This window comes from Sminthopsis crassicaudata, chromosome X (genome assembly GCF_048593235.1).
Source record: "Sminthopsis crassicaudata isolate SCR6 chromosome X, ASM4859323v1, whole genome shotgun sequence".
Classification (NCBI taxonomy): Eukaryota; Metazoa; Chordata; class Mammalia; order Dasyuromorphia; family Dasyuridae; genus Sminthopsis; species Sminthopsis crassicaudata.
Genome location: NC_133623.1, coordinates 5,325,335 through 5,353,050, shown reverse-complemented (window position 1 = coordinate 5,353,050; position 27,716 = coordinate 5,325,335). Strand labels below are relative to the sequence as shown.

The 27,716-nt window shown below is 46.0% G+C and overlaps 1 protein-coding gene and 1 long non-coding RNA gene across 5 annotated transcripts in view; one reads left to right on the top strand and one right to left on the bottom strand.

Annotated features, from left to right (window-relative positions):
* Positions 1 to 8,502: 8,502 nt before the first annotated feature.
* LOC141548893 (uncharacterized) lies at positions 8,503 to 25,750 on the top strand. Of its 2 annotated transcripts, XM_074278167.1 has the most exons (9): positions 8,503 to 8,646; positions 10,185 to 10,378; positions 19,017 to 19,170; positions 19,315 to 19,386; positions 20,427 to 20,570; positions 20,801 to 20,923; positions 21,577 to 21,696; positions 22,904 to 23,029; positions 24,076 to 25,750. In XM_074278167.1, the coding sequence occupies exons 2-9, from the start codon at positions 10,206 to 10,208 to the stop codon at positions 24,355 to 24,357; spliced, it is 1,194 nt and encodes a 397-aa protein (XP_074134268.1). In that variant the 5' UTR covers positions 8,503 to 8,646; positions 10,185 to 10,205; the 3' UTR covers positions 24,358 to 25,750. The 2 variants fall into 2 exon arrangements, with proteins under 2 accessions (XP_074134268.1, XP_074134269.1); XM_074278168.1 differs by lacking the exon at positions 19,315 to 19,386 and having other exon boundaries at positions 8,511 to 8,646.
* Positions 24,839 to 27,716, bottom strand: part of LOC141548896 (uncharacterized) — a 15,180-nt gene continuing 12,302 nt past the window's right edge. For 2 of the 3 annotated variants that reach the window (XR_012484147.1, XR_012484146.1), the window contains 2 exons: positions 26,717 to 26,851; positions 24,839 to 25,409 (listed from right to left, as the gene is read on the bottom strand). This is a non-coding gene — a long non-coding RNA (uncharacterized LOC141548896). The remainder of the gene's footprint in view (positions 25,410 to 26,716; positions 26,852 to 27,716) is intronic. The other variant, XR_012484148.1, reaches the window with a different exon arrangement.

Genomic DNA, 27,716 nt, shown 5'->3' with positions numbered 1-27,716 from the left:
CTCTTCCCTTCCGAAGCTGTCTCACAACTGAGGGCACACACATATGAGGGCCATTATAAGTCTGGCAGTGCCCAATAGGGGCAGCCTACGTCAGCACTAAAAATTATGGTAGGGTCAACTCCCCTCCAGGTGCCAACCGGGACTAGCTGTCCTTGTATAGGCTGGCCCTCCTCAGGGCCCTCCCAATGCCCTTGACGGCCCGAGTGGGCCGTCCCAGCACCTGTGACACAAGAGGTCATCACAGGGCTCCTCCACTGAAAACCCGTGGGGCGGGGGAGCCTATTCCATCCTTATTGTTCACTTCGGTTTACTCCAAATCCCCCGGAGTCCGATATATTTCTATCGGTTGGGTCCATTCGGCCCGGGTCACTTCCCTCAGTCCATATCAGTCCCCCGCTATACAGTCAGTTCAGAGAGTCGTGCAGCTCAGTCCACTCCCGTCTCTTAGCTATGCTCCCTAAAGGGCTGGCTCTGAAGAGACCTGATCACTCACCCTCATTTCTCTTTGATGAAATGGGGGTGGAGGAGAGAAGGATTCCATCCCAACAATCCTTTGCAGTCATTTCTGCTAATTCAAGTCTATCAATACAACTGCCAGACGCCTATTCCCAAAGCAGAGCTCCCTGTTCAGGGAACCCCAAATGCACACTTCTCCCCCTGATACCTTCCGGATCCGGGTCCAGGGGTTCCCTCTCATGTGATCTATGTGAAAACCAGACTGATCTCTTTGCTTTTTAGAGCATGAGACATTTGAGCTTTCCTCTCAAGCTGCCCACCCCCCATGCCTGACAAGTTCTACCTCTGGGAAGCCCTAGCTCCCCTCAGAGATCAGCCCATAGCCCACATCCTGAAAGGACCTTTTCTTTGATTTGCCCTTTTGTGAATTTCTAACTCGTCCCCCACCCCCTCCAAATCACCTTAGATTCATTTGCTCTCCATCTTGTATTCACTCATCCGTGAAAGTGTACCAGAACAGTGTCATTCCCTGTCAAGAACTGTCCTGCATTTATATTTTGTGTCCCCAGCGCCAGGTACGTAGTAGATACTTAATAAATTTGTTACATTGATTAGTTTAACCTTCAATTTAACTGAGTTCAGTGGAATTCAGTTGAGTTCAGTGAACAAGAGGGAGTCAAGAAATCATTGTTCTTGCAGGTCAGTCATTTCAATTGTGTCTGGCTCTTTGTGACCCCATTGGAGTTTTCTGGGCAAAGATCCTGGACTAGTTTGCCATTTTCTTCTCCAGAACTGAGGCAAACAAGGTGAAGTGACTTGACCAGGATCCCCCAGCTAGGAAGTGTCTGAGGCCGGATTTAAATTCGGGTCTTCCTGACTCCAGGTTTGGCACTAGCTGCAGGAGATTCAGGATACTTGCCTTTCAATTCTACCTCCAACACTTCCTATAACCTGTGTGACCAAGGAAAGGTCGCAAACTATCTGTAGGGGGGGGGTGTCATAATATCTTGGATAAATCTCCTCATCAGTGGGTGGAAAGGTGACCCTTATGTCCCATATCATTGGGAAGAGCTTCCAAATCAAGGAGATTGCAGGTCCCATTGACTATCTGCTACTATTATCTTGAATTTCAAGTGAATTCCCTGTCACCCCTGGTTGCAGCAGCCCTCTGTAAGCCAAATGCTCAGTATTTTCCCTTTGTTTTCTGGCTATTTCTAGGCAGCAGGGAGAAGGGAAAACTCGAGGAGCAGGGAGTCCAAAGGCCTGGGACTCCTTGTCTGTTATTGCTTGCAATTGTTTCATATGGTGCCATAGCAGGAGACTTCAAAACAGTCACTGGATTTATAGAAAACAGACTAAAAGATGCGAGAGCTAGGAGAAACCAAAGCCAGCCAGCCCTCCGGCTGAGATTCTGGACAGCACTAGCCCCTGAAGGAAGATGAGGGAGACGGCTCTTGCCCAAACCTCCAAGGACCGTCTCCTTATTACTCACTGGCCTCAAGCTACAGCTGGCAATCAGCCGGGAAGCAGATGCCATTCTAATAGGAGCCAGGCTCCTGAATGCCACCTGCCATGGGATGGCAAGGTTCTCTTTGCTTTCACTTTGTGACTGTGATCTGGAATTGCTCTTCTCTACAAAAAGCTATCGGATGACTGTTCCTTTGCCAAAAGTGAAGTTGAGAATGCAGATCTTAACAGGGATTTAGGACTTTAGCTCACTCTAGGAATGGCTGGACCTTAGCCAACTGGGAATATTCATGCTATCTTTTCTTTTCCGTTCCATCCAGGAAATATAGCATAATCTACAATATATTATCCTTTTGGGTGGCCGGAAGGTGGCATAGAGATAAGATAGGAAGCCCATGAGATAGCTGTTTTGACAAATTATGATTTGGGGGGGAATATTTTTTTTTACCTATTTAAAAAAAAAAAAAACTCAGCGAGGAGTTCAAAGGAAGTTTAGGAGCCAGGGGACCCTGCTAAGCAATGTCTGTGTGCTTGCAAAATGACCGGAGCTGATAGGTCAGACATAGATTTTATCGGGGAGTACTTACGCGCCTGTATCTTAAGAAGCACATGAGCATCTCTTAGCCTTCTCCTAACTAGCTGGCTTTAGTTTCTAGTACCGAAGAGTACAAAGAGCAGACTATTGTGGAAAGGAGAAAATTCAGTTCTAGGGGAACAGCAGTAAAATTCTATTTAATTCCAGTTTCAAATCATTTGAGTTCAACTGAACAAGGAGGCACTTACAAATGGTATATATTCAATCTATGACTCTCCAATTTCATAAAAGTGTCTGGTGTAAGAGAGGACCCATCAACATGCCCAAACCACGATTGTATGTTCTACTCCCCCCAATAATAGTACCTCATACCCCAGGGCTACATAGGCAGCCAAGAGCCTTCTCCAAGGCAAAAGGCACACAGGATTTGCCATACCCACAAACTCTCAGAGTACTGGACTTGCAAGACAAAGCCAGTAGCATTTGAACCCTAGACTCGGGCTCGGGCAATCCTGAAGGGGAAGCCCCAGTAACAAGCATCACTGACCTAAGAACAAGGAGACTTCGATCCATAGGGAGAGCTTTACAAAGGGAGTTACTAAAATTCAGCTTCATAAGATTTGAAGGTTCCACAGACTTCTGCCCTGGCCACATCTCGTCTACAATTCTGTGCCTTAATTCTGGGAACTACACTGAAGGAAGGATATTGAAAAGTTGGAGCATATCATCAACAAGATGGGCTACTAGGTGCTGAGGAGACTGGATGGAGACCATGCTGTAGCATCAGTGTTTATCTGGGGAGAAGAACAGGGAAGAGGTGGCGTGGAGGCCCCCCACTCTTTTAACTATTTGAAATGTTATCCTTTGGAAGAGGGATTATCCTTTTTCTACTTGGCCCCAGAGGACAAAATTAAGACCCCAAAGGGTGAGAAGCTGTAAGGAGGCAGATTTCGGTCCATGATAAGGACAAATATCTAAAATGTCATTCTATTTCAAGTTAAAAGGGAATGTTTTCACTCACTGGAGATCTCCAAATCAGGGCTGCCCACTTGTTGGGATGTTTAAAGGGAGACTCCTGTTCATATACAATGATTTCACTAAGGTCTCTTCTAACACCCCCCCAAAAAAGTCAAACAGTTGTCCTGAGCTGGAACGCCTCCACTTCTTGGCCCCCAAGCAGAAGCCTTATCTGATCCCAATTATAGTCCAAACTGCCACAACCTTAAGAAGCTTTCCCTGAATGATCCAGTCCATAGCCATCTCTGTCTTCTCTGAGTTACCCAAGAATTGCCCTAAATTTGAGGGGGGTAGGGGATCAAGAAATAAAGGTTTGAATCTTGTCTCTATCACTGACTGAAGGTCCGAACCACCTATTGGAGGAAATTAGTCTCTCACTTTTCCTTTCTCCCCCCCCACGCCCCCAATATAGGCAAGTATGTTGCTTTTTCTGCAACAAAGTAGGTGCTCATCATTTGGGAGGGATACAATGATGAAATAAGCAAGGACAATAAGAAATTCAGGGAGACACGAAAGGCATGTGGAGCTGAGCTTCCCCCAAAAGAGACTTTCCCTCTTTCATTGTAGCGGTGGGAGCCCATAGCTGCAGACTACATGCTGTCAGACATGTACCAGCTTTGATTTGGTTTTGCTGAATTCATCTTTTAAATCATGGTTGTAAGGGGAAACTTCCTGAGGAGGGAATAAGGCAAGGAAGAAAGTATCAATCCAAATCAAAAATGAGCCAAACCCAAATCATCAGAAATGATTCGAACAAGTCTAGCAAAGAGAATTCTACCAATAAGACAACATGCACAAATTGTACAGGGTGTAGCTAAATGGCACCCTTGTTGTGAGAGGAAAATTTCTATTCCTGAAACACCCATACTAATCAAAGGGTAAAAAAGGTCCAAATTAATACAAAAAAAATATGATTTTGAAAATGAAAGCATAGAAGATGTTTGGGAACATTTAATTAATAAAAACAGAAGTGTTTTTGAAACTGTAAACATTGGTTAGCTAGATGCTAGTTTGATCTTTTTAAAAAGATAGCAAACAAACAAACAAACAAACAAAAAAAGATAGCAAAAGCAAAATTGCAAAGGGGAATTCTCAACAAGTGGAAAATAGAGGCATGAGCAATATAACATAGATATCTAAAATAATATAGATATATTAAAAAGAATAGTAGCTCTCATTGAAAGAGTACTTTAACATTGGCAAAAAGCTTTCCCTCTTTTAGCTCATTTTAACCTGGAAACAGGTATTCCTCAGGCTTGTACCAAAGCACCCAGACGGTGATTCTGGCCACTGGGGTCAGGAAGCCCGGGTCAGGTCCTTTCTGCTTTCAACCTGATCTCAGAAAAAGAACAAGTGGCAAATGAGGAGTCTAGAGTGGGAGAAGTGAACATTTTGTGCGCAGATTTGCAAGTGAACTGTAGCAAGCATGTAAAGAACAAGTCTGCATTATGCTGCTTAAGGATTTTCAAACCAGGAGGGGGAAGGCTGTCTCCTAAAGTGTTTTTCTTTTTCTTTTTTTTCTTTTTGGAGACCAACATAGCCCTGATTCTCAAAGAAAGAATGATGAAGCATGGAAAGAGCCGTACAGAAGGAATATCACCTATGGCGTCCTTGCCAAATTCTTCAATAAAATGCTGGTAAAAGATTCTTGTAACAAGTGCAACTTATTTTTCATTACAACCAAGTCGAATTTATGCTGGGAACACAAGGGTGGTCTGTTATCAGGAAAAGAGCTAGCAGGATCAAAAACGTTATTAACAAAACAACAACCACAACTGGAATGGATTCGGGAAAAGCCTCCTAAAAGACAACTTTCTTTTATGTTAAAAACAAGATAATGTGTAGGAAGGAAAAATGACCTTGGTGTACTAGGGTTACTGCTATAGCAGGATAGAGGAATCATCATCATAATAAGGAAGGCCCCAGCAACAGCAAGAGCCCCCATTTCTGCAGCGGTGGACTAGATAGGATGGATTTTATCTCCATTTTATTAGACGGGAGGCCACTGAGTCGGACAAGCTCACAGTTTCTAGCTGTTCGCCTACCATCCCACCCCTTCTCCCTTCTCCAAGGCCGGTGTTCCCATTGTAATCTGCTGCACACACAAAGCTGGAGCAACTGCTTTAAGACTCTGAGATTGCAGAGCCAAGGGTCCAAGCCCCAGATTGCTTCATCTTCCCAAAACTCCCTCCGATCACCTCATTCCTCTTCTCCGAAAGCTTACCATAAAAACTCCCAGATTCCAAGTTGGGCTTTCAAGGTTCTCCACGCTCTGAGTCTTAGAGTACCTTTGGGGCTTATCACCCATTACTTTAATGGTCACATCCTACCCCCTCCAACCGGCCCCAGTTACTTACTGTTGGCTGAGCCCGCTCCCGGCCTCCTCCCTTCACTGGTGCTAGAGCTCCTTCAGAGGACCCTCTCACTGGTGGAGGACAGAAGACAATGGCAGGGAGGGGGTAGGCGGGCCTTTGCTAAACTTGGGAGATTTGGAGAGGACTCACATGATGGGGGTGGGGAGCCTCAGTGGACAGACAGCTAAAAACAGCACAGAGCAGAGGGAGCCCTGGGTAGTGGGGGGAGAAGGGGGGCTGGAGAGGGAGAGGTCACTTGTGCAAAGAGAACAGGCCATTAAGGGAGAAACCCAGAGGACATCTAGTTCAACCTGAACCTCCTCTGGGACATCTCTCAGCTCACCTCCAGAAACACTGGGCTTTGAGGCAGCTGGGATGTGAAAGTAATTGCTCCCTCTCCTCTATCCTTCCTTTGGGAAGAGAACCTTGATGCCAGGACGTGCAAGTGAACTAGATTTGAGGGAGTCTGGCTCTCTCCTCCAGAGCCTCTGGATCCAGCGGCCAGAGAGCGATCAGGACTACTGGAGATGGCCTTGGATGTGGTGGGAGGCTTGGCCTTTGTAAGCAGGTCTTGATTTGACTGAGGCAACGCCCAAGCAGTTCACTGACCAGAAAGAGCCGGCTCTTGTAGCTAAGGGTTGGATGGGTTTGTGTGCTGAGTTTGCAGTGGCAAACCCAAGCTGGGAGACCACTCTGACCTCCCCAAATCTAAGTTTCTTTCCCTCTAAAGTGGGTATAGCAGTACTTGTGCCACTTACCTGGCTTGCAGTGTTGTCGTACCACTGACTTTATTCCTCTTCCTTTGAAAGCTTTCTTTCCAATACTCGGTGTCCTCTGTACTACAGAAGCCTGTCCACCCACCCCCACCACACCTCAAGAGTGGGAAGCAAAAAGGCCTTGATAGTATCTGCAAGAACTTGGCTGTAATAGTAACTCCCACTCTGACAGGGCTTTAAGGTTTACAACAAACTTGAGAGAAGAGGCAGGGGGGGGGGGGGAGGCGGAAATAAAGATTCCTTAAATACCTGCTTTGTGTTCAGACACTGTGCCAAGTGCTTTACGGATATTATTTCATTTGACCTCTGAGAGGTAGGTGCTATCACAATCCCCATTTTGTAGTTGAGGAAACTGAGGCAAACGAGTAAAATGGCTTGCCCAGAGTCACAAACCCACTAAATGTCTGAGACTGGATTTGAATTCTGGTCTTCCTGACTCCAAAGCCAATGCTCAGTCCAGTCCCAGCTGTGAGGTAAAAGATGCCTATAAAGGGCTGAAGCTCTTAAAAGTAGTGCTTGAATCAGATAACCGAGCACTTAAGGCTAATTACCTATTGGACAATGATCTATATCTATACCTATATCTATCTATATCTATCTATCTATCTATCTATCTATCTATCTATCTATATCTATATCTATATATACAGAGAGAGAGAGAGACAGAGAAAGAGACAGAGAGACAGAGAGAGAGAGAGAGAGAGAGAGAGAGAGAGAGAGAGATGTTTGGAAAAATGGCCCTTCTCAGGGTTCCGTGCTGGCTAGATGTTTGATGTGTACAGATAATTGTAGATAAGGATTAAGGGGTGGGTGAGAGAGGAGAGAGAACTTCACTTTGCAGCAGGATGAGGAGGAGAAAGGTTAGGGGCGAGCCTGTGGCTCCTTCACTTCTCCCCCTGACTCCAGCTGTTCCTGAGGCCTCCAGAGAGCTAGCCCAGACTTTACAACAGCGGTCCTCAAACTTTTTAAATAGGGTCCAGCTCACTGTCCCTCACACTGTTGGAGGGCCGGACTATAGTAAAAACAAAAGCTCACCCTCTGTCTCCACCCCTCAGCCCATTTGCCATAACCCGGCGGGCCGCATAAACGTCCTCAGCGGGCGCATGTGGCCCACAGGCCGTAGTTTGAGAACCCCTGCTTTACAAGGTGCATGGATAGTCCCTCCTATTTTCTTTTATTTTTTTCATCACTCCCATTTTCAAGACAAGAAAACTGAAGCTGGGCCTTATTCACTCAGGGTCACTTAGCTAGAAAATGGCTGATCACATATATTTTAACATACTTAACACGTATGGGACTGCCTGCCAGCTAAGGGAGGGGGTGGGGGGAAGGAGGGGAAAAGGTGGGACAGAAAGTTTTGCAAGGGTCAGTGTTGAAAAATTACCCGTGCATATGTTTTGTTTATAAAAATTTTAAGAAAAAATAAAATAGAAAATGGTTGATCTGGGAAGTATACTCAGGGTAATAAAAGGTGTGGTGCGATAGAAAGGGCATTGACTCTGGAACCCAAAGAGCTGGACTTCAAGTTTCACCTCTGACACTTATGATTTCCAGACTAGAATGGAATGGAATTAGTTTCCCTTTCAGTTCTTGGTCTGTCCAGCCCTTTCCTCCCATTCAACATGAGATGCACCAAAAGACCCATCTTTGAGATTTGTTCAAGCCATGGCAAGATGGTTTCAATATCCAGTTACAAGCTTGCAATCTCCAGGGTACAAGAGGGTGACAATGGAGATACTGTTCCTTATTCTAGGAAAAAAAGCAACAGTGACCATAGGAGGAGGTGATAACTGGGAAAGGCATCCTAATTATTGCCCCGATTACTGGAAAGGTCAAGCTATGGAGGAGTGTCACCTTGGGGGCATCTTAAGTAGAGACTATATAAAGGCTGGAGTTGAGGTGTAAGGAGGCTCTTTGCCAGAAGCAGTGGGAGAGAGAACCTGGCAGAGGAGAGAGGAACTTTTAGAAGGCTGTAGGATCTAGGACCTGACTGGATCACCCACCACACAGATCAACTCCTTGGGCAGCGAGCTTGGCGCAGGTTAGTATGGAAAAACAATTCTGGGTACCTTGGAGTTGCTGTGGGAATCCAGGGTGTGGGTGGGAGAAGCTTAGGGAGTTAGGGGAAGGGATTGTCTGGAATATCCCGAAGGGGAATCCCATGGGGAACTGGAAAGACCTTGGTAAGGTGCCATGGGGTAAAGAGGTGTTGGAGAAGGTCCATCCCTGAATAGTTTTTAAAGTCAAGCTTATACAGTGGCTGCAGGAGCCTCGGACTCTCCAGCTCTCCTGGGAGGCCCAGCTCAGTCTAACAGGATGGGCCTAGAAATGGGGAACTGGTACCGGTTTTCGGTTCAGAGATTCTCCTTGAAGTTCTGGGTGGGGTCCAATCCAAGAGAAGTGTGGTACCGTCCCCATCGGAAGGAACCTGGGACCTTCACAGATTGAGAGCTAGAAGCCACCTCTGAAGTCATTTAGATGGGGAAACTGAGGTCAAAGAGATTAAGTGATCTGCCTAAAATCACACGAGGAATAGGTGACTGAGCAGATCAGCCTCTGCTCACTTAGCCCACATTAACGAGGCTTAATTATGGAACATGACAACTAAGTGGTAGGATTGCTAGTCCAATCTCTCCCCGAGCTTTTCGTTACTTCTGTGACACCTGGTGCCCACTGAACATGGTGAAAAGCCAAGGAAAGCACCTTCAGGAGAGTCTTGAGTTGCTTTTGAAGGTGATCTCTTTACAGAGAACCCCATAAAGGCGCTACATGATTTTCTTCCATCTTGGTTCACTCTCCTCCTTGTCCTAACCCCACTCTCCAGGGTGGCTTGACAGAACAACAGAATTTCAGAAGTTTTAGAAGGGGCCTTGGAGAAACACTTATTCTAATTGCCCCATTTTACCAATTAGTAAACTGAATCAGAGAGGATGTGAATAATCCAGGTCACATGGCTAGTTAGTGGTAGAATAGAGACAAGAACTGAAGTCTCTAGACGCCCTCACTCCTCCCATACCACTCCATCTCTTTTTGGAGCTGTGGGTAAATCTGTTCTTGGAAGAAGGCATTAACAAAGTACCAAGGGCCCTTTTCTCCTATCGATGAAGGGACAACTCAGAGTTGACTCCAAATCTGACCCCAAACCAAGATGATTCGGAACAAAGCTTTGCACCCTGGTCCAAGAGATTTGGGTTAAGAATGACCAGGGAGGGATGGAGATGGTAGAGGGCGGCATGGAAAGCGAGGCCTTAAATACCCAGATATTTTAGGGTATTTTGGAAGATGGGCAAAGCCTTAAGCACCAACTGAAGACTTTGATGGGAAGGGGCTCTCCCTCATTTGTCACAGGCCCACTCGTTCTCTGCCCCTCCTTGTCTTGACAGGGAACAGAAACCAGTTTGTTTCTGAAAGTGGTGCCCAGGACTGAGACAGGAATGTCCTCATTCTGCTCCTCTGATAGGAGGGGGAGAGAACAGAAGGGATGGGAAGAAAAGGAGGCGAGATCTTGTCTTGCCCTGGCCCCTTGGGTCAGGGTGGAGCGTTCGCTCTAACCATTGAACTTACCTGCTATCTCACCAGAGCCGCTTCCTGTGCAGAAGCATGAGCAGCAGTACATCCATTTTCCTGCCTGTCCCTCAGCAGGACAACTCAGACTTCTGGAGAAATTGGGAAAGATTTCCAGCTGGAGCCAATCAGCAGATCCAAACCCTGCGGCTTGCCCCCACGGCCCAGAAAAACCAGCCTCTGTCTCTGCACTCTCATCCTTCCTACAGGTAGGTAGGGTATGGGCAAGGGTGGAGCCGGGAGGAAGGAGGAGGGTGGGCAGTAATGGAGAAGGGAAAAGTCCGGGAGAAGGGAAAGCATCGAGGAATCTTAAGAGAGACAAGAGCCACTGTGGGACAGGGCGTCTATTCTCTGACATCTGACAGACTCGTGTCGTCTTTTCCCCTGGACCCGTATATATCCGGGTGAGGAAGGGGATGCTAGCCACTAGACAACAGCCATACTTTCCACTCTTTAGTTCGTTCTCTTCTCCCTCTCGGGGAAACTCCACAGACTCAGGACAGTCGCTTGACCTCTCAGGGGCAGCTCACACTTACCTTGGGACACCACCTTCTGCTCTCCAATCCAGTAGCCACTGACCCTCACTCCCTCCAACGCCACTCAGACCTGGTCTTGGTATCCCTGCTGTCCACTGCTTGCTCTTTCCCGCTGAGCTGGCTCCCAAAGCACCAGGCTCTTGGGTCCAGCGGGCCTGCTTCTCAAGGGCACAAATGGCCGCTCACTACTTTCTTACTTGGGCCCTGGCACTCCCTAGGACTCGCACCATCATGGGCCTTGGCAGCCCGCTCTCTGAAGTCAGAATTCCTCCTTTTGGGCCAGTAGCTTCCCTTGGCTGGTCTCAGCAGGGCCTAAAAGAATTGGTTGAGCACCAGTCTCTTGAGCAACTTTTGAGGAAAGAGAGTTCAATTCATGGCCTGTCTGACGGGATGGTTCCTTTGGGGGCTCTGGAAAGGGTGGCATGGAGAGCCTGCCAACCTCGTGCAATAGCAGTGCCATGACTGACTGAGGGAATGAACATTCAAATGTCAAGAACCGAGGCTCCAAGAAGGCCCATAAGCAACACGTAACAGTTTGGCAACCCCACCACAATGCTACGGTTCCTTAGATGCCAGGAGACACAGACAGGGTCCTGCTCAGAGGCAGAGGTTGGTCTGATCTCTTCTCTCCCACATATGGGCTAGACCTCCTGCTATAACATCTTTAACTTCCTTCCCCTTCCCTCCCCCCCCCAACCTACCACCTCTTGCCTACTTTACTGTAATAGCCTCCTAACTGGACTCCCTGCCTCCAGCCTCTCAACCCTTTCTGAGGCATAAGCTCAGTCCCCTCCCTTACTCTTAAAAGCCCACAGTGGCTCCTGTGGAGCTCCTTAGTGGGGCAGCCTTCCGTGGTCTGGCTCATCTCACTCCTCTGAGTCACCAGAGCAAAGGGCCTGGGGAGCCATCCACCCAATTGCAGTCTCCTTCTTTAGTCACAGAAAGGGCCGTGCTTGGAATGCCCCCCATGCTTGCTCCACCTGGTGCCAAAACTGCTTTCTTCCCCTCTGTGCAGTTCAGTTTCCCCTTCTGTAAAACTGGTTCATAAAGGTCTGGCTCAGGGCAAGCTGGAAGGCACTCCCTTGTCCTCCTGGTTGGTTCCCTGGAGCACCTGCTCTGGCTCTCCCCTTGGCCTGAACCGTACTCCATCCCGTGCACGTATGGAGCTCCATGGGCAGGACAGGGTGAGCTTGGCCACCTTTGGGCCCTGAGGTGCCTTGCTTGGTACATGTTTGAGAAAGTCTATCAATCTCAGGAGCATCAATTAAACGTGAGTCAATGGAAAAGCCCTCAGGGAGACATGGGCAACAGGAAAAGAAAACGAGATGGCCCCTTTTCTATGCCAACCCTCTAAGGAACATAGATTGCCCGAGGATTACTCCCCCATTTTAGACAAGAAGAAACGGGGCCCTCAAATTTGAAGGGACTTGCCCATAGTCTCACAGGTATTAAGTGGGATGTGACTAAAAGTTCCTGGTTACTCTCTGTATGGCAAGTCACTTCATCTCTCTGGACCTCAGTCTCTTCTTCTGCAAAATGGCTCTAATACCACTTGAAGAGTGCTTGTTTTTGATGGGGGGGTGTGTATTTTTTGGCAAGGCAATCAGGGTTATGTCTCATGCCCAGGGTCACACAGCTAGAAAGTGTCACCAGATCTGACCGGAGGTTCTCCAGTGCTGGATCCACCATGCCCCGCAGCTGCCCCACAAAGTGGGGTTTGTTCAGGAAAGCACAGGCAGACAACCAGCCAGTCTTGCTCTGGGGAAGACACGCTCTCCGGGCACGTGCCAGGCTCCGCTTCCATTGCCACAGCTCTTCCCCACTCCCTAGTGACTTCTGCCTGCCTCAGAGTAATTCTACAGAAGTTGCTCTTGCCTGCTTCTGCCGGTGTTGGGGAAGCCTCGGGGAGCCCTTAGATGGGGCCCATTTGGAATCTGGGCTAAGTCGGCCATTCTCATCGAAGGACAATTCCCAGTCATTTCTTTCTCGGGGGTTTCTCAAGAGCTGATTGCTTTTTTGGGGGGGGGCACGTGTTGAAAGGACTAGCTTTGGGTTAGGGAATGTCTCAAGAGATGACTGCCTTCAGGAGGACACCCTTGACTGACCAGAAATGAGGACTTCTTACTCACTTACCTCATTATACCCACAGCTGAACGTTTCATTTGAATGAAATCAAAAGCATTATTTTACATCTGAAATTTCCGACTTACCATGAGTACAGACCACTGCTGCTTCCTCCTTGCCCTCTTCACTCACTTATTCATTCATTCATCAAGCATTTATTAAGCACCTACTATGTGCTGGACACTGTGCTGGTTAACAGGGATAGAGAGACAAGAATGAAACAAACTCTGTCCTTGGGGACCTTCCATTCCCCTAGATAGACGAGGAGTTGGAAGAATAACTCCTGAAAAATGCAGGCTGTCTCCCAGGCCATTGGCTCCCAGCTCCCCTTGGGGTTTAACCCAACACCCTTGCCTGGGATCATCCAGCTCACTACCCCGGCCAGCTCTTCTTAAGTTCTCCATTTCTTGGGGTCTTTATTTATTGAGTATCTGGCTGGCATATTCTCCCCTCTTCTCTAAAATCCCACCCACTACAGGAAGCCTTTTCCCAACCCCCTTAGTTCTAGTGTCTCCCCTCTGGTGTTTACCCCCAATCTGGCCTGTCTATAGTTCCTTTGTACCGAGTCCTCAACATCTTGTATTCCTCTCCTAAGGATCTGAGCTCCTCAAGAATAGGGGCTGTCTTTTGTCTTTCACCAGCATTCCTGGCACACAGTAGGCACCTAATAAATGCTTAGTGGCTGACTGACTACCTAGCTCTGGGTGGCAGACAAAAAGAGAGGATACCATCTTGCCCAAAAATGGCTTCCAGGCTATACAGGGAGACAAGAACTTCACCCCCACCCAAACAACAAGGAGCCCCAGGTGATATCACAAGGCCCTTACATTTCTTGTCTTTTCTTTTTTAAAAAAAAAATTAATATTTTATTTTTCTGCAATTAACATTAAAACAGTTTTCAACATTTTTTTAATTGAGTTCCAAATTCTCTCCTTCTCTTCCCAGCCCTCTCATTGAGAAGGCAAGGGTTATATAGGTTATACATCTGTAGTCACACAAAACATATTTCCATCTTAGTCATGTTGTGAAAGAAAACACAGAACAAAAAAAAAGATCCTCAAGAGAAATAAAGTTTAAAAACTGCTTCAATCTGTATTCAGACACCATCGGTTCTTTGTCTGGTGATGGATAGCATTTTCCTCAAGTCCTTCAGAGTTGTCCTGGATCACTGTATTGCTGAGTATAGCTAAGGCATTCACAGCTGCCTGGCTTACAATATTGTTGTTACTGGGTACAATGTTCTCCTGGTTCTGCTCTTTTTATCCTGCATCTTCATGTTAAAAGTCTCTCCAGGTTTTTCTGAGAGCATCTAGCTCATCATTTCTTATATCACAATAGCATTTCATCATAATCTTATATCCTAAGTTGTTCAGCCGTTCCCCAATTGATGGGCAATCCCTCAGTTTCCAATTTTTGGTCACCAGAAAAGGGCTGCTATAAATATTTAGGCATAGTTCCAAATTGCTCTACATAATGGTTGAATCAGTTCACAACTCCACCAACACATTAAGTGCCTCAGTTTTCCCCTCCAACATTTATCATTCTCCTTTTCTGTCCTATTCACCAATCTGATAGATGTGAGGTAGTCGCTCACTATTGTTTCAATTTATATTTCTCCATCTAATAGTAATCGAGAGTGTTTTTCATACAGATACAGATAGATGTGATTAATTCATCTGAAAACCGGTCCCATTTTTTGATCATTTGTCAATTGGGGGTGGCTCTTATTTTTAGAAATTTGACTCATTTCTCGACATATTTGAGAGCTGAAGTCTTTATCAGAGAAACTTGCTTTAAAATGGTTTTCACAGTTAACTGCTGTGTATTTCCACCATCCTATTTTTCCCATTTATTCTATTTTCTCTCTCAAAAGTATTTTGCTTTTAACTATTGCCTCCCCCGATTCACCCTTTCTTCTATGAGCAATACCCCATTCTCTTATTCTCTTCCTGTAAGATAAGATAGATTTCTAGACACAAATGAGTATGTATGTCATTCCCTCTACGAACCAATCTTAATGAGAGGAAGATGTTTCCCATTATTTCCAGCTTCTCCCCCTCCATTGTAATGGTTCTTTCTTGCCACTTTTGTGAGACCTAATTTATCCCATTCTACCTTTTTTCCTTTCTCCCAGAGCATTGCTCTTTCTCATCCATTAATTTTATTTTTAAAGATATCATCCCATCATATTCATCTCACAACTGTGCTCTCTGTCTACATATATTCCTTCTAACTGCCTTAATAATGAGACAGTTTTTGTAAGTTACAACTATCATCTTCTCATATAGGAATGTAAAGAGTTTAACCTTATTAAGTCCTTTATGATTTCCTTTTACCTTTTTTTTTTTTTTGAGTCATTTATTGGGAAGTCAAATTTTCTATTCAGCTCTGGTCTATTTCATTAAATATGCATCCCCCTCCCCTTAAAGCTTATACTCATTTTGCTAGGTAAGTGATTCTTGGTGGTAAATCCTAACTCCTTGGCCCTCTGGAATATCCTATTTCAAGTCCTCTGATCCTTGAATATAGAAGCCGCTAAATTATGTTATCATGACTGTGGGTTGACAATACTGGAATTGTTCCTTTGTGGCTGCTTGAAATATTTTCTCCTTAACTTGGGAGCTCTGAAATTTGGCTATAATATTCCTAGGAGTTCTCATTTTGGGATGTCTTTCAAAGGTGATTAGTGGATTCTTTCCATTTTTATTTTATCCTCTGATTCTGGAATGTTAGGGGTGTTTTTCTTGATAATTTCTTGAAAGATGGATGTCTAGACTCTTTTCTTGATCATGGCTTTCAGGAAGCCTAATAATTCTTAAATTCTCTCTCCTGATTCTGTCTTTTAGGTTACTTGTTTTTCTAATAAGATATTTCACATCATCTTCTATTTTTTCCAGTCTTTTGGGTTTGTTTTATTGTTTCTTGATGTCTTGTAGAGTCATTAGCTACCATTTGCTCAATTCTAATTTTTTATGGAATTGTTTTCTTCAATGAGCTTTTCTGCCTCCCTTTTCATTTGACCAATTCTATTTTTAAACAAGCTCCTTTCTTCAGTGAGTTTTTGTGCCTCTTTTTTCCATTTGGCCAATTCTGGTTTCCAAGGTATTCTTTTCCTCATTGGATTTTTGTACCTCTTTTATCAAGCCATTGACTTTTTTTTTTCATGATTTTCTTGCATCACTCTGATTTCTCTTTCCAATTTTTCTTCTACCTCTCTTACTTGATTTATGAAATCCTTTTTGAGCTCTTCTATGGCCAGAGACCAATTACCATTTTCTTGGAGGCTTTGGATATAGGAATTTTGATTTCACTGTCTTCTGAATGCATTTTGATCTTCCTTGTCACCCTAATTCAGAATTTTTCTGTTGTTTGCTCATTTTCCCAATCGACTACTTGACTTTTAACTCTTCATTAAAGTGGGACTCTGCTTCTAGGGTGGAGAAGGCATTGTCTCAAGCTTTAGGAATTCTGTGGAGCTATTTTCAGAGATACTTCTAGGGACTTGTAAGTTTTCAGTTTTTCCAAGGATCTAAGAAGAGTGTGTTTACTATCTCCTGGCCTGTGCTCCACTCTGTGAGTGATCACAAGCATTCTTTTCTTCCCTGGAACTGTGATGAGGATCTCTGTTTCACTATGGCCACAAGCTCTGGTGTGCTAGTGCTCCTCCCCACCCCGGCGCTTCCACCCAAGACTGCAACCTGGATCTGGATCTGGGCAAAGCTAGAGAATCCTGCAATGCCAGCAGAGAGACCCCTGTAATCTCCTTCTGACCAGTTGTGCAATTGCCCTACCATCTGTGGGTTGAGCATCTCCTGATTCATTCACTCCCAAGGCCTGTTCCTGGTGTGACTTGCACTCTCATCTCAGTACAACAGAGCTTTCCTACCAAACTTTTGAGTTGTCTTGGGCTGGAAAACAATATCACCCCATTTTTTGTGGGTTCTGCCACTCCAGGATTTGTTTCAGAGCATTATCTAAAGGTCTTTGGAAGGGTTTGGGGGAAAGCTCAGGCAAGTCTCTGCCTTTTCTCCACCATCTTGTCTCCACTCCTCCCCTCTTACATTTCCTACAGGGAGTCCTTTTGATTAGAAAAAACGTCCTGGAGGAAGGGGGAATTCCCAGCCCATAAAGGGAAGCCCCACTCTTGGCACAGGTTCGGTGACTCATCTGCATGATTTCACCTGTCTCCAACCACCCATGGCACCAACTCCACTGGGACCTTTTCCCCCTCCAAGTCCCTCTTGGCTTCAGACAGTCTAAAGGTCACATTGAGGCACAGGGCCTCAGCTCAAGAGCTCTTTTACTTATTTTTAGCTTTTTTGAAACAAGATAGGAAAAAGCCAGGCCCTGTTGATCATTAAAAACCAAAAAAGCTGCCAGATACCAGAGGAGGCCAAGAGGAGCTGAGCAGTGGCTAAGCCCCCAGGACCTTTCCCATACACCCCGAATCCTTATTGTTTGGATGCGGTTCAGCACATTTTATTAAGTGCCTATTGTGTGTCAGCATTGTGGTGGGGGCAAAGATGAGAGCATCTGTCCTCAAGCCACCAGAAGGAAAAGGAATGGACATTCACTGAGCAGTCAGAAGCTTGTAGGATACTTTTGTCCATATATTATCTCATTTGAGCCTCTTTAGGACCTGTGGGGTAGGTACTGCAACCAGATGTTATTCCCATCCTCCTCATTTCTTGACATGATGCCGCCCTAGTCCCCTGAGTTCAAAGTAAGAGCTTCCTCTTCCCCTCCCCCATTCTTGCCTGGTCCTCATTGGCTTGTCTCCTTGGGGTCCCTGACTCTTTGTCACCTCTACACCCTTCACCGGTCTTATCCCACTCCACCAGGCCAGGTCCCAAGCAGGCTTGAGCCCAAAGAGTCTGTCTTAAAGAAGTATGCCCTTCCAAGAGAAGGTAGAGTCTAGGACCAGCTCCCTCCAGATATGGTCTGGAGATGGACCATCCCAAAAGGTTGGATAAACATAAAGGCAATAAGCCAGGGTTGATATGACAACTCATCTATACTGAAATGGAAGCCCATTCTAAAATGGCACTAAACTAACCCTCCTCCCTGCCAGCTCTCCCCCTGTAGGCCTTTTGTCAACCATTTTGAGCAGGGAGGTTCTTGCCATTTTGTAAGATGCATCCGTGAACATCCCTCTCACACGCCCTTGCTTTCCCCTTCTGTATGTATCACTTGGAAATCTAAGTTGGTCAATGTGTCCCTTTAGGACAATTTTCCTTTTTCCTCTTCCTTGACATTATTTCTCTCGGTGCCCTTCACATTTCATTCTAGGGAAAGCCCAGCCCTTCCAGGCCAGCTTCCCCTGGAGAACTTTCAGCTGAAGATCCAGCTGCCTGGAGGTTCAGTTCCAAACTTGTCCTTCCTCTTCTGGGGAAGACTGTCCCCATTTCCTGGAAGGTGTCCAGTTTCTTGGCCGGGACTTGAGTGTTGAGTGCTGGTTCCTGGTTCTCGGCTTCAAGGCTCCAAACCTGGGGAGGCCCTCAGAAGGTCTCTAGTCTAACTCCCTCATGGTACAGACAAGGAAACCAAGGGAAGCTAAAGGGCGTGTCCAAAGCCACCCAGAGTAGGATTTGAACCCGGACCTCCAACTCCAGTTTTCTTTCCAATGTATTTCACGCCCACATCAATCATCTGGTTTGATGAATCACGGGAAGTGCCCCGTGATGTTCCAGAAAGCTAGCAGACCTCCCGAGTGACAACGGCAAGTCACAAATAGTGACTCCTTTCCCCTCAGCTTGAGAATTATGACCATAGAATTTGGAAAATGGCTCAGTGCTTCTCTTGTTCATACCCATTTTACAGACAAGGAAACTGAGGCCCAGAGAGACATGACCACCCAAGGTCACTGCATTGGTGGTGGGATGTGTGTGTGTGTGTGTGTGTGTGTGTGTATTTGTGTGTATGTGCACATGTGTGAATGAAGTTAAATTGACAAGGACCTCCTGCTTAAAAAGATCTTTTCTTCCACATTCTACCAGCTGGAGATTTATTTGGGGTTCAGAGTCCCTTCCCCCAGAAAGCTCATGCCCTGGCCCCAGCCATTCTTCCTTGCTTCCATGCTTCTGCTCTCATTCTGGCCTCAAACCCTATGTTTTCTGAACTCACACACCTAATTCTAAGGTACTTTCCCTACTTGGTTCCCCCCACCCCCGGCCTTGTTCTATCCTAGGGAGAACAAACTCCACACCTGTGCTGGGTACAGAGGTTTCAAGGACTCCCGGGAAAGTGTCCCCTACATCTCAGAGAACATGGCGACCTCGGCCAATGAGGAGAAGCTGATTTTTCTGAACAAGACTACAGAGCTCCGGAGGATCAACCAAAATGTAAGGACTCCCAAGAGCCTCTGTGCTACCAGGGGGCCTGAGGGGAATGAGGGGAAGAGAAGAGGAGAGGTAGAAGGGAGAAGGAGGACGGGGTCCACCTTGGGGATGTACCAGTTGATACCTTCAAACTTTTCTCCCATCTAGGGAGGCTCCGTGAAGGGGACGGGCCCTCCTAGGTCTCTATCCAGCCTGCAGCTGTCCAAGAAGCCCCTTCTGGTATTGATCTAAAACAATGTGGCCCAATTTTTCAGCATGCTTACTGGTATTTTCCAGTTTGCTATGCTCTTGATAATGGATTTACACGGCCTACTTTTTTTTTTTTTTTTTTTGTGTGTGTGTGTGTGTGTGTGTATGTACGTGTGTGTGTTGGTACTATATTTGCATGGGGGGGAGGAGAAGTTTGCATTACGATATTTTACGATAAATGTTCCCGAGTGCTCTTCTTTATTCAGAAAAAAAGTTTTCAAAAGCCATGTTTTTGCATAATTATTGCATAATAAGCGATATTAACAAATAGCAACGAAAGCGGCTTTGCTCATTACATGAGAGGACGGGATCAGGGCCACGGGATGTGATTCAGGAGTCCTAGCACCAAATGATTTCTCAACAAGAATCTTGGAAATGAGCATGTAGGCAAAGTTGGACTTCATACATACATGTGAAAGGTAGGGTTTCAACTGCTTCCTCCCCGCCCCCAGAAAGCCCTGTGAGTCCAGGGTGAGCTTGCAGGGAAAAGGAAAGAAATCCAAGTTCAGGCTCAGGTCGAAATGGCTGAGGACCTCCAAGGAAGGAAGAAGTCACCAGCCCACTCTCAAGAACGTTGCTATGGAGTTCCTCCTGATTGGGTGCTAGGTAGAGATTGGGCGAAGCTCAAGGCAAAAGAGGGCGGCGATGGTGAAAGAGAAGGGGGATGAGGGAAAGTGCAGATGGTAAGCACAGAGAGTGGCAAAGGAGAAGCTTATTAATGGGGGCAGCACTCCAGAGGGCATATTGGAAGGGCTGGGGAGTCTCTGGTGGGGCAGGGAGGAGGGTTGGGTTGAGTGGGATAGGAATAAGGGAGATATCGGTGGGGAATGATTTCAATAATGACACGAGGGCTTCTGAGCAGAGAGCAACTCCCAGGTAGCCCTTCAGGGGCCACGATGTAAACATGGACCGTGGAGGGTCCTGCTATATTCTGTAGGCCGAGAGGCTGAGTCGGCCATTGTCCTGGCCCCGAGGGTCCTCCATCACCAGAGTCACTTTGGTCTTTACAGCTTTTGAAGCTGAATCTGGAGTGGGACCATATCTATCGCATGTCTACCCTGCAAATGCAGCAGAAGGTGAACTCCCTGAAGATGGAGGTGGCCGGCCTCAAGCAGTGCACCGAGCGCCTCATCAGAAAGATCGAACATGAGCAGGTGAGACTCCCCAAAGGGAGCCCTGACCTGCAGTGGATGAGCCCCCAGTCTGTGGCCCGGGGTGGGGGAGGGTCTCTCGAATGGTGTTTCCCCAGGACCGACTCTGGGATTATGGAAGGTGTCAGGAATGTGGGCAAAGGGGCAGGGGGACCCGAAAGAAACAAGAGGTGTGCAGCTTGTCTCCTGAGAGCACCAAGAGCTGTAGCAGCCTGTTTGGGATCTTTCTTCAGAACAAGAAGGAGTATTATAAGCAAACCCTTCTCCACGAGTGTCAAAAGAACCAGCAACTACAGGAACACGTGAGACAACTTGAGAGTAAACTGTACCAGAAAAATGAGAGACGGACCCTGGTGGTGAGTGATCGGCCCGCCCGCCGATGAGCAAGGGCACCAAAGGCCAGACTCCTCCCCACCCTTCCTCTTGGAAGCAGCAGGGAGATAGGCAGGGGCAGGCCACACAGGCAGGCTCTTCAGTACTTCAAGGTTTGCAAAGCGCTTTACCTATGTTAGTTCATCTTATTAACCCCATTTTTACAGGTAAGGAACCTGAGGCCCCAAGAGGTTAAATGGCTCGCCTGGGGTCACACAGTAGTAAGTGTCCAAGGTGCGATTTGCAGCCATGGCTCCCGGAATCCATTTTATAAATCTGCTTCTAATTGCAGAATCGGGAGGACAGGTCAGATGAGACAGGTCAAGGATCTCGTAAAAAGGATCTCTGTTCATGTGGTGTTGAACTGGATGGCCCTTGAAGCGCCCTTCAGGCTCTAGGATTCAAGAATTCTAAAGATATCCACGATTCCTATGGGATGGAGGATAGGGGAGAGGAGGGAGTGGTCAGCTCAGTCACCACAGCCCAGCCCATTAGTTAGTGCCTATCTCTCACCGCAACAAAATGGGTCTCTTTTTTGGTGACATCCATGACATCCCAGGGTAACAGGAGCAGGACTGATCTCACGGTTACTACCGCTCCGTAAATGGCTGAGCTGCAATCCCTCTTGCTTTTTTAGAATGTCTTAGAAGACTATGATACTTTTCCAACCCCATTGACCAGAAAGGGCTTCAAGAACAAAGGACCCAAGATTGTGTACTGTGAGCATCATCTGGATGTCCCCAACCTGGAGAAAGAGGTGATTGACCTGACTGAAATTCCCTGTGACCCCTGAGGGTTTCCTTCATGAAGAAGGAATCCTTGCCCTTTCAGGAGTCTGCCAGAGCCAGGCCATAGGCTGGGAAAAGCTTGACCATCTTCCCCTTCACTTTGGAACTAGCTTGACATGTTCTCAATGGCAAGATTATTGTTCTTTCAAATCAAGTTGTGACTTATTTAGCCCTCCTTATCCTGTTCCTGCCATCCTGGGTGACCACCCAAAGGAGGGACATTTACAAAAGGACCTTTGCCAGTTTCAAGAGCTGAGCCTTATGCCCGCTGAGATGCCCAGGACGTTTTCCCAATACTTTTGTTTCCAGGAACCCTTAACCTGGGGTCCCGGCACTTGTTTGGCTTTTTAAAACTCACTATTTTGATCGCTGTAGTTCAGTGTAGCTGATTTCCTCTGCAATCCCATGTAGGGTGTTTGATGTATTTAAATGCGTGATTCGGAGGAGTTCAGAGACTTCTTTCCCAGATTGCCCCAAGTATCTGTAACCCCTGCAAGGCTCCGGCTCAAGATTTAGACCTAGAAGGTCAGCTGGTGTGGACCTCCCTTGCTATTACACCCAGGTCCTCATTCTCCAAAGCCATCCTTCTTTCCATTGTGCCCCACGTGGTCCATGATCCTTTGCACACTAGGGCTATGAAAAGTCTCTGACTCCCGCCTGCTGCAGGTGATTCTGGCCCCTATTTTGTGTGCAGGATATATTGGAGGGGGGGCAGTCTTTTAGGGACCATTGCGCTAGCTCAGGTCCAAGTAACCAGACCTCAGCCTAGAGGACAGCCATCTGGAGTGCAGAGGAGGGGCGCTGCAGAGGTAGAATCAGTGGGATTGAGCAAGTGATTGAGAGGAGGAGAGGAGGAAGACTATGGACTTAGAGGAGATTCTAAGATTCGGGAGGGAAACTGAGGTAGTGGATAGTGCTTCAGACACTTCTTGGCTAATTGGCAGTGTCGAGCATCCCTGCATGCCCCATGGTTACCCACTCTTCCCAGGTACTCTGACAGGTCCCCCAGGGGGTTGATTCCCTCCCACTGTTGTTTTGGGAAATTTCACTCTCCAGCCAGCCTGGCGGCTGGTCATTGGGCACATCAGCCATTGGGGAAATGGGGGTTCCTACTCTTAGTTTGGTTCCCCTTTCCCAGCTTTCCTACATGACCCCTCCAGTTCTGTTTTCCAACAGACCGCGATATTTGAAGTGGATCCTCTGACACAGTACAAAGAACGGGAGGAGATGAAAGCCGAAAATGAAAATCTGCGCAAGAAGGAAGAGGAGATGAGGCAGCAAATGGCAATTCTGCAGGAAGAGGTTGGTGGCTCTCTAGGGCCCTTCACTGCAAGGTTGCTCTGCTTTACTGCAGGCTAAGCCTCCCCCAAGAAACTGAGGCCCCAGAACCCACCGGAAGTGCTCTAACAACTGCAGCCAGTGGCACAGAGGGTTCCCCCCCCAGAAAGCCAGGGCAAGCCCATCGGGGTAGCCTGTGCATGAGCAGCCAGCACCCCTCCAAGAGCAGAGGGTGAGCTAGCTCCCAACCTGGGCAGCCCCAGAAGGTTCTGGCTCTGGGATCGGGCCATAGTGGGGCTTGATCATATCCCAGAACCTCCCGGGGGCTCCCTCAAAAGAATCAATCAAGACACACAGACCCCTGTCGTCTGAGGGCCGTTCCTAGCATGCAGTTAGATATGGTCCCCATAAGGCACTGGGTTCACCCCCATGTTCCCATGGCCCTTTCTAGTTCCTAGCTTGTTAAAAAATCTTTGAGTGGCCTGAATTAAATTCAACTGAGAGGGAGGGAAGAGGGGTGAGAATCACTTTGTACCATCCACAAATCACAAATTCACAAATCTAAAAAGTTTCTTCTCTACCTAGGTGCTAAATGAGACAAACAGTGAGGAAGAGAGACAGAGAAAGATGGGGGGAGACAGAGACCGAGAGACAGTGAGGGATAGAGGCAAAGATGAAGGAAGACAGAGACAGACAATGAGGAACAGAAAGAGACAGAGAGGTGAGGGGAGACAGAGACAGAGACAGAGAGACAATGAGAGAAACAGTGAGGAAGAGACAGAGAGAGATGGAGGGAGACAGAGAAAGAAACAGTGAGGAAGAGACAGAGAGAGATGGAGGGAGACAGAGAAAGAAACAGTGAGGAAGAGACAGAGTATTGGGGGGGGAAGGAAAGAGAGAGAGAGCTCTGATTCTAAGTGCAAATATAAGCTCTTAGCAAAGGCTTCTGGGTGGGGCCATCTGTATGTTACTTGGAGTCTGCAGGCCTCAGTTTACCTGCCAGTGTTCTCAAGGGTCTCAGGCCTGCCCAGCCTCCATCCCCTCCATTCACTCCCTTGTCTCCTCTGTAGCTCAAGGTGTTTGAAGATGACTTTTGGAAGGAGCACTGCGACAAGGAAGTGTCCCAACCGCTCCTGAACAATTCTCACGGCACCAGCACCGTGGATAAGGCCTGTGAGTGCAAAGTCAAGGAAAAGCTGACTGCTTCTGCCATAGTCACCTCTTCCTGGCGCAAGCCAGGCAGCAGCAGCAAGCACTACGAGCCCCATACGCTGAAATACGATGAGGGCGCCAAACTCTATAAGAAGCCCGAGCCTGAAGCCCAGGTGCCCACCTCATACCTAGACTATTAGGAAGGCCTCCGGGGAGCTTCCCCATCTCTTCCCCCCTGCATTTTCCTCAAAGCTTAGGCAAACATCTCTAGATTGTAGGGCACTGACTTTCAAGTGCCAGCCCCCCGGGAGGAGATAGAAGACCTCTCGGTCCTGGACAGATGGGATCAAGGTCAAGCGTGGGACGAGCTACACAAGCAAAGTCACTTAGCCAAATTTGAGTCATTTTGTTCGAAGCATGAGTTAGACTTGAACTCACCTCCTCCCCACCCAAAGGCTGAAAATGCTTAAGTCATCTAGCATTATATTCTGGGACAGGAAAGCCTACTGTGGACAGTGTATGGCTCCAACTGCAGCAGAAGCAGTAGAAAGAAAATAAGCTCCCATTACCTAAATGGCCATGTCATAGAAAAAAAAAAACTAGCAGGGAAGAGAAGGCAGCACCCTCCAGATCTAGAGCTTGGGGAAGAATTCACAGCTAAGTCAACATAGAGGAGATCGCAATAGATAAAATAGACTTTTGTTTTGGATTATATGAACTAACGAAATCAACATATTAAAAAGAGAAACTACTGATAGGGAAAATAATATTCATAGTATGCATCTCTGATAAAGGTCCAATAGCTTAGATTTATATAGAACTGATAGAAATATATGAGACCAAGAACCATTCTGCAATAGAGAAGTTTTCGGATATAATGTAAATAAACAATGACTATTTGAAAAACTGTCCCATAGCATTAAGAAGAAGAGAAATGACCATCAAAACAACTCTGCATTTATATGTGATCAGAGAGGATAAAAGATGGAAATCATAAAGGTTGCTATTATGGGTAAAAAAATAAAATTAAAAAAAAAGTGAAGCTGGGAATTGGGTCTTGGAACTCTATTAAAAATATCTAATTATTTAGATCCTTTGACATAGTGATATTATTTTGATGACCATTTAGCATAAGGCCAATGACTGAGGGAAAGACCCCAAACATAACCAAAATATGACATGATTACCTTTTGTTGTAACAAGAAACTGGAAACAGGATAGATGCCCATCACTTGAGGAATGGTCGTACTAGCTGTAGTGTGTGAATGTAACATGTTATTTTTCTGTAAGAAATGAATTTGAGAATCACTAGGGATTTTGAACTGAATTTCTCTCTTAAGTTGTCTTTAGTAGAGCCTTGGTTATCAGATTATCTCCTGGAAGTGGAGGTTCTCTCACCATTTTTCTTTAGCAGCCCTAATTTTCAGGACAATTGATCTTCACTCCAGCTCTTCATTCACCCAGTGAAAGGAGAAGCCATGGTCTTTTTAAAATTTTTCTCTCTCCTGTCCATCCCTCCCCTAAACCTCCACCAATATTTTTAGTTAATGACAGCATGAATGACAAATAAAGAAAATTAAGCATAGTGAAAAAGTTGGCTCTTTGTGTATTTTTCTTTTTCAAAAACTACCTGGGTCAGAAACTAGGCATGGACTCACACTTAACACAGTACACCAAAATCAGATCAAAATGGGTCCATGGTTTAGGCATAAAGAACGAGATCATAAATAAATGAGAAGAACATAGGATAGTTGACCTCTCAGACTTGTGGAGGAGGAAGAAATTTGTGACCAAAGACAAACCAGAGATCATTATTGATCACAAAATAGAAAATTTTGATTACATCAAATTAAAAAGGTTTTGCACAAACAAAACTAATGCAAACGCAATTAGAAGGGAAGTAACAAATTGGGAAAACATTTTTACATTCAAAGGTTCTGATAAAGGCCTCACTTCCAAAATATAGAGAGAATTGACTCTAATTTATAAGAAATCAAGCCATTCTCCAATTGATAAATGGTCAAAGGGTATGAACAGACAATTTCCAGATGATGAAATTGAAACTGTTTCCACTCATGTTAAAGAGTGTTGTAAATCACTATTGATCAGAGAAATGCAAATTAAGACAACTCTGAGATACCACTACACACCTGTCAGGTTGACTAAGATGACCGGAAAAGATAATGATGGATGTTGGAGAGGATGCAGGAAAACTGGGACACTGGCCCAGTTGTTGGTGGAGTTGTGAACTAATCCAACCATTGTGGAGAGCAATCTGGAATTATGCCCCAAAAGTTATCAAACGGTGCATATCCTTTGCTCCAGCAGTGCTACTACTGGGCTTATATCCCAAAGAAAAACTAAAGAGCGGAAAGGGACCTGTATGTGCCAAAATATTGGTGGCAGCCCTCTTTGTAGTGGCCAGAAACTGGAAAATGAATGGATGCCCATCAATTGGAGAATGGTTGGGTAAATTATGGTATATGAAGGTTATGGAATATTATTGCTCTGTAAGAAATGACCAGTAGGATGAATACAGAGAAGCTTGGAAAGACTTACATGAACTGATGCTGAGTGAAATGAGCAGAACCAGGAGTCATATACTGTGTGAGGATGGATTCTGATGGAAGTAGATATCTTCAACAAAGAGAAGATCCAATTCAGTTTCAATTGATCAATGATGGACAGAATCAGCTACAACCAGAGAAGGAACACTGGGAAATGAATGTGGACCGCTTGCATTTTTGTTTCTCTTTATTTTTATCTTCTGAATCCAATTCTTCTTATACAACAACAGAACTATATGGTTCTGCACACATACATTGTATCTAGGATATACTATAACATATTTAACATGTATGGGACTGCCTGCCATCTAGGGGAGGGGGTGGAGGGAGGGAAGGGAAAAGTCAGAACAGAAGTGAATGCAAGGGATAATGTAAAATATTACCCATGCATATGTTCTGTCAATAAAAAGTTATTTAAAAAAAAAACTATCTGGGTTAGATGAAAAAAAGGTAGGATTGGGCAGAAATTGGACCTTGGGGTTCAAATCATTCACTTCACTCTCTAGTATAAAGACCTACCTCAAATGGGAAGATTGAAGCCCTAGATAGGCTCTGCCCCTTAATCCTTCTAAGCATTTTCAGGCTCTCTTTCCTCCTTCCCTTTAGTCACAGAAGAGAGGATTATACAATTCACTAATAGCAATCCCTCTACCTGCTCCCTTGCTCCTCTTCCCTTCCTTGTCCTCCTCTAGGGCCCTGTTCCAGCAGCATCCTCCCTTTCACATGCATCTTCAATTTCTTTCTTGCCACAGGGTTCCTGTCTGCAGTGTGCTATAGTGAAGAAAGCACTGGACTTGACAACCAGAGAGACTTGGGTTAAATGCCCCCTTTGACACTGATTTGCCATGGAACCATGGACACACAGGTCATAAAGCTACCCTAAGCCTCAGTTTCCTTATCTATAAAATGGTCAGGCCAATCTCATCAGGTTATTGTGAAAATCAAATGAAATAATGAACGTGGTACATTTTTGCAGACCTTAAAATGTTAAA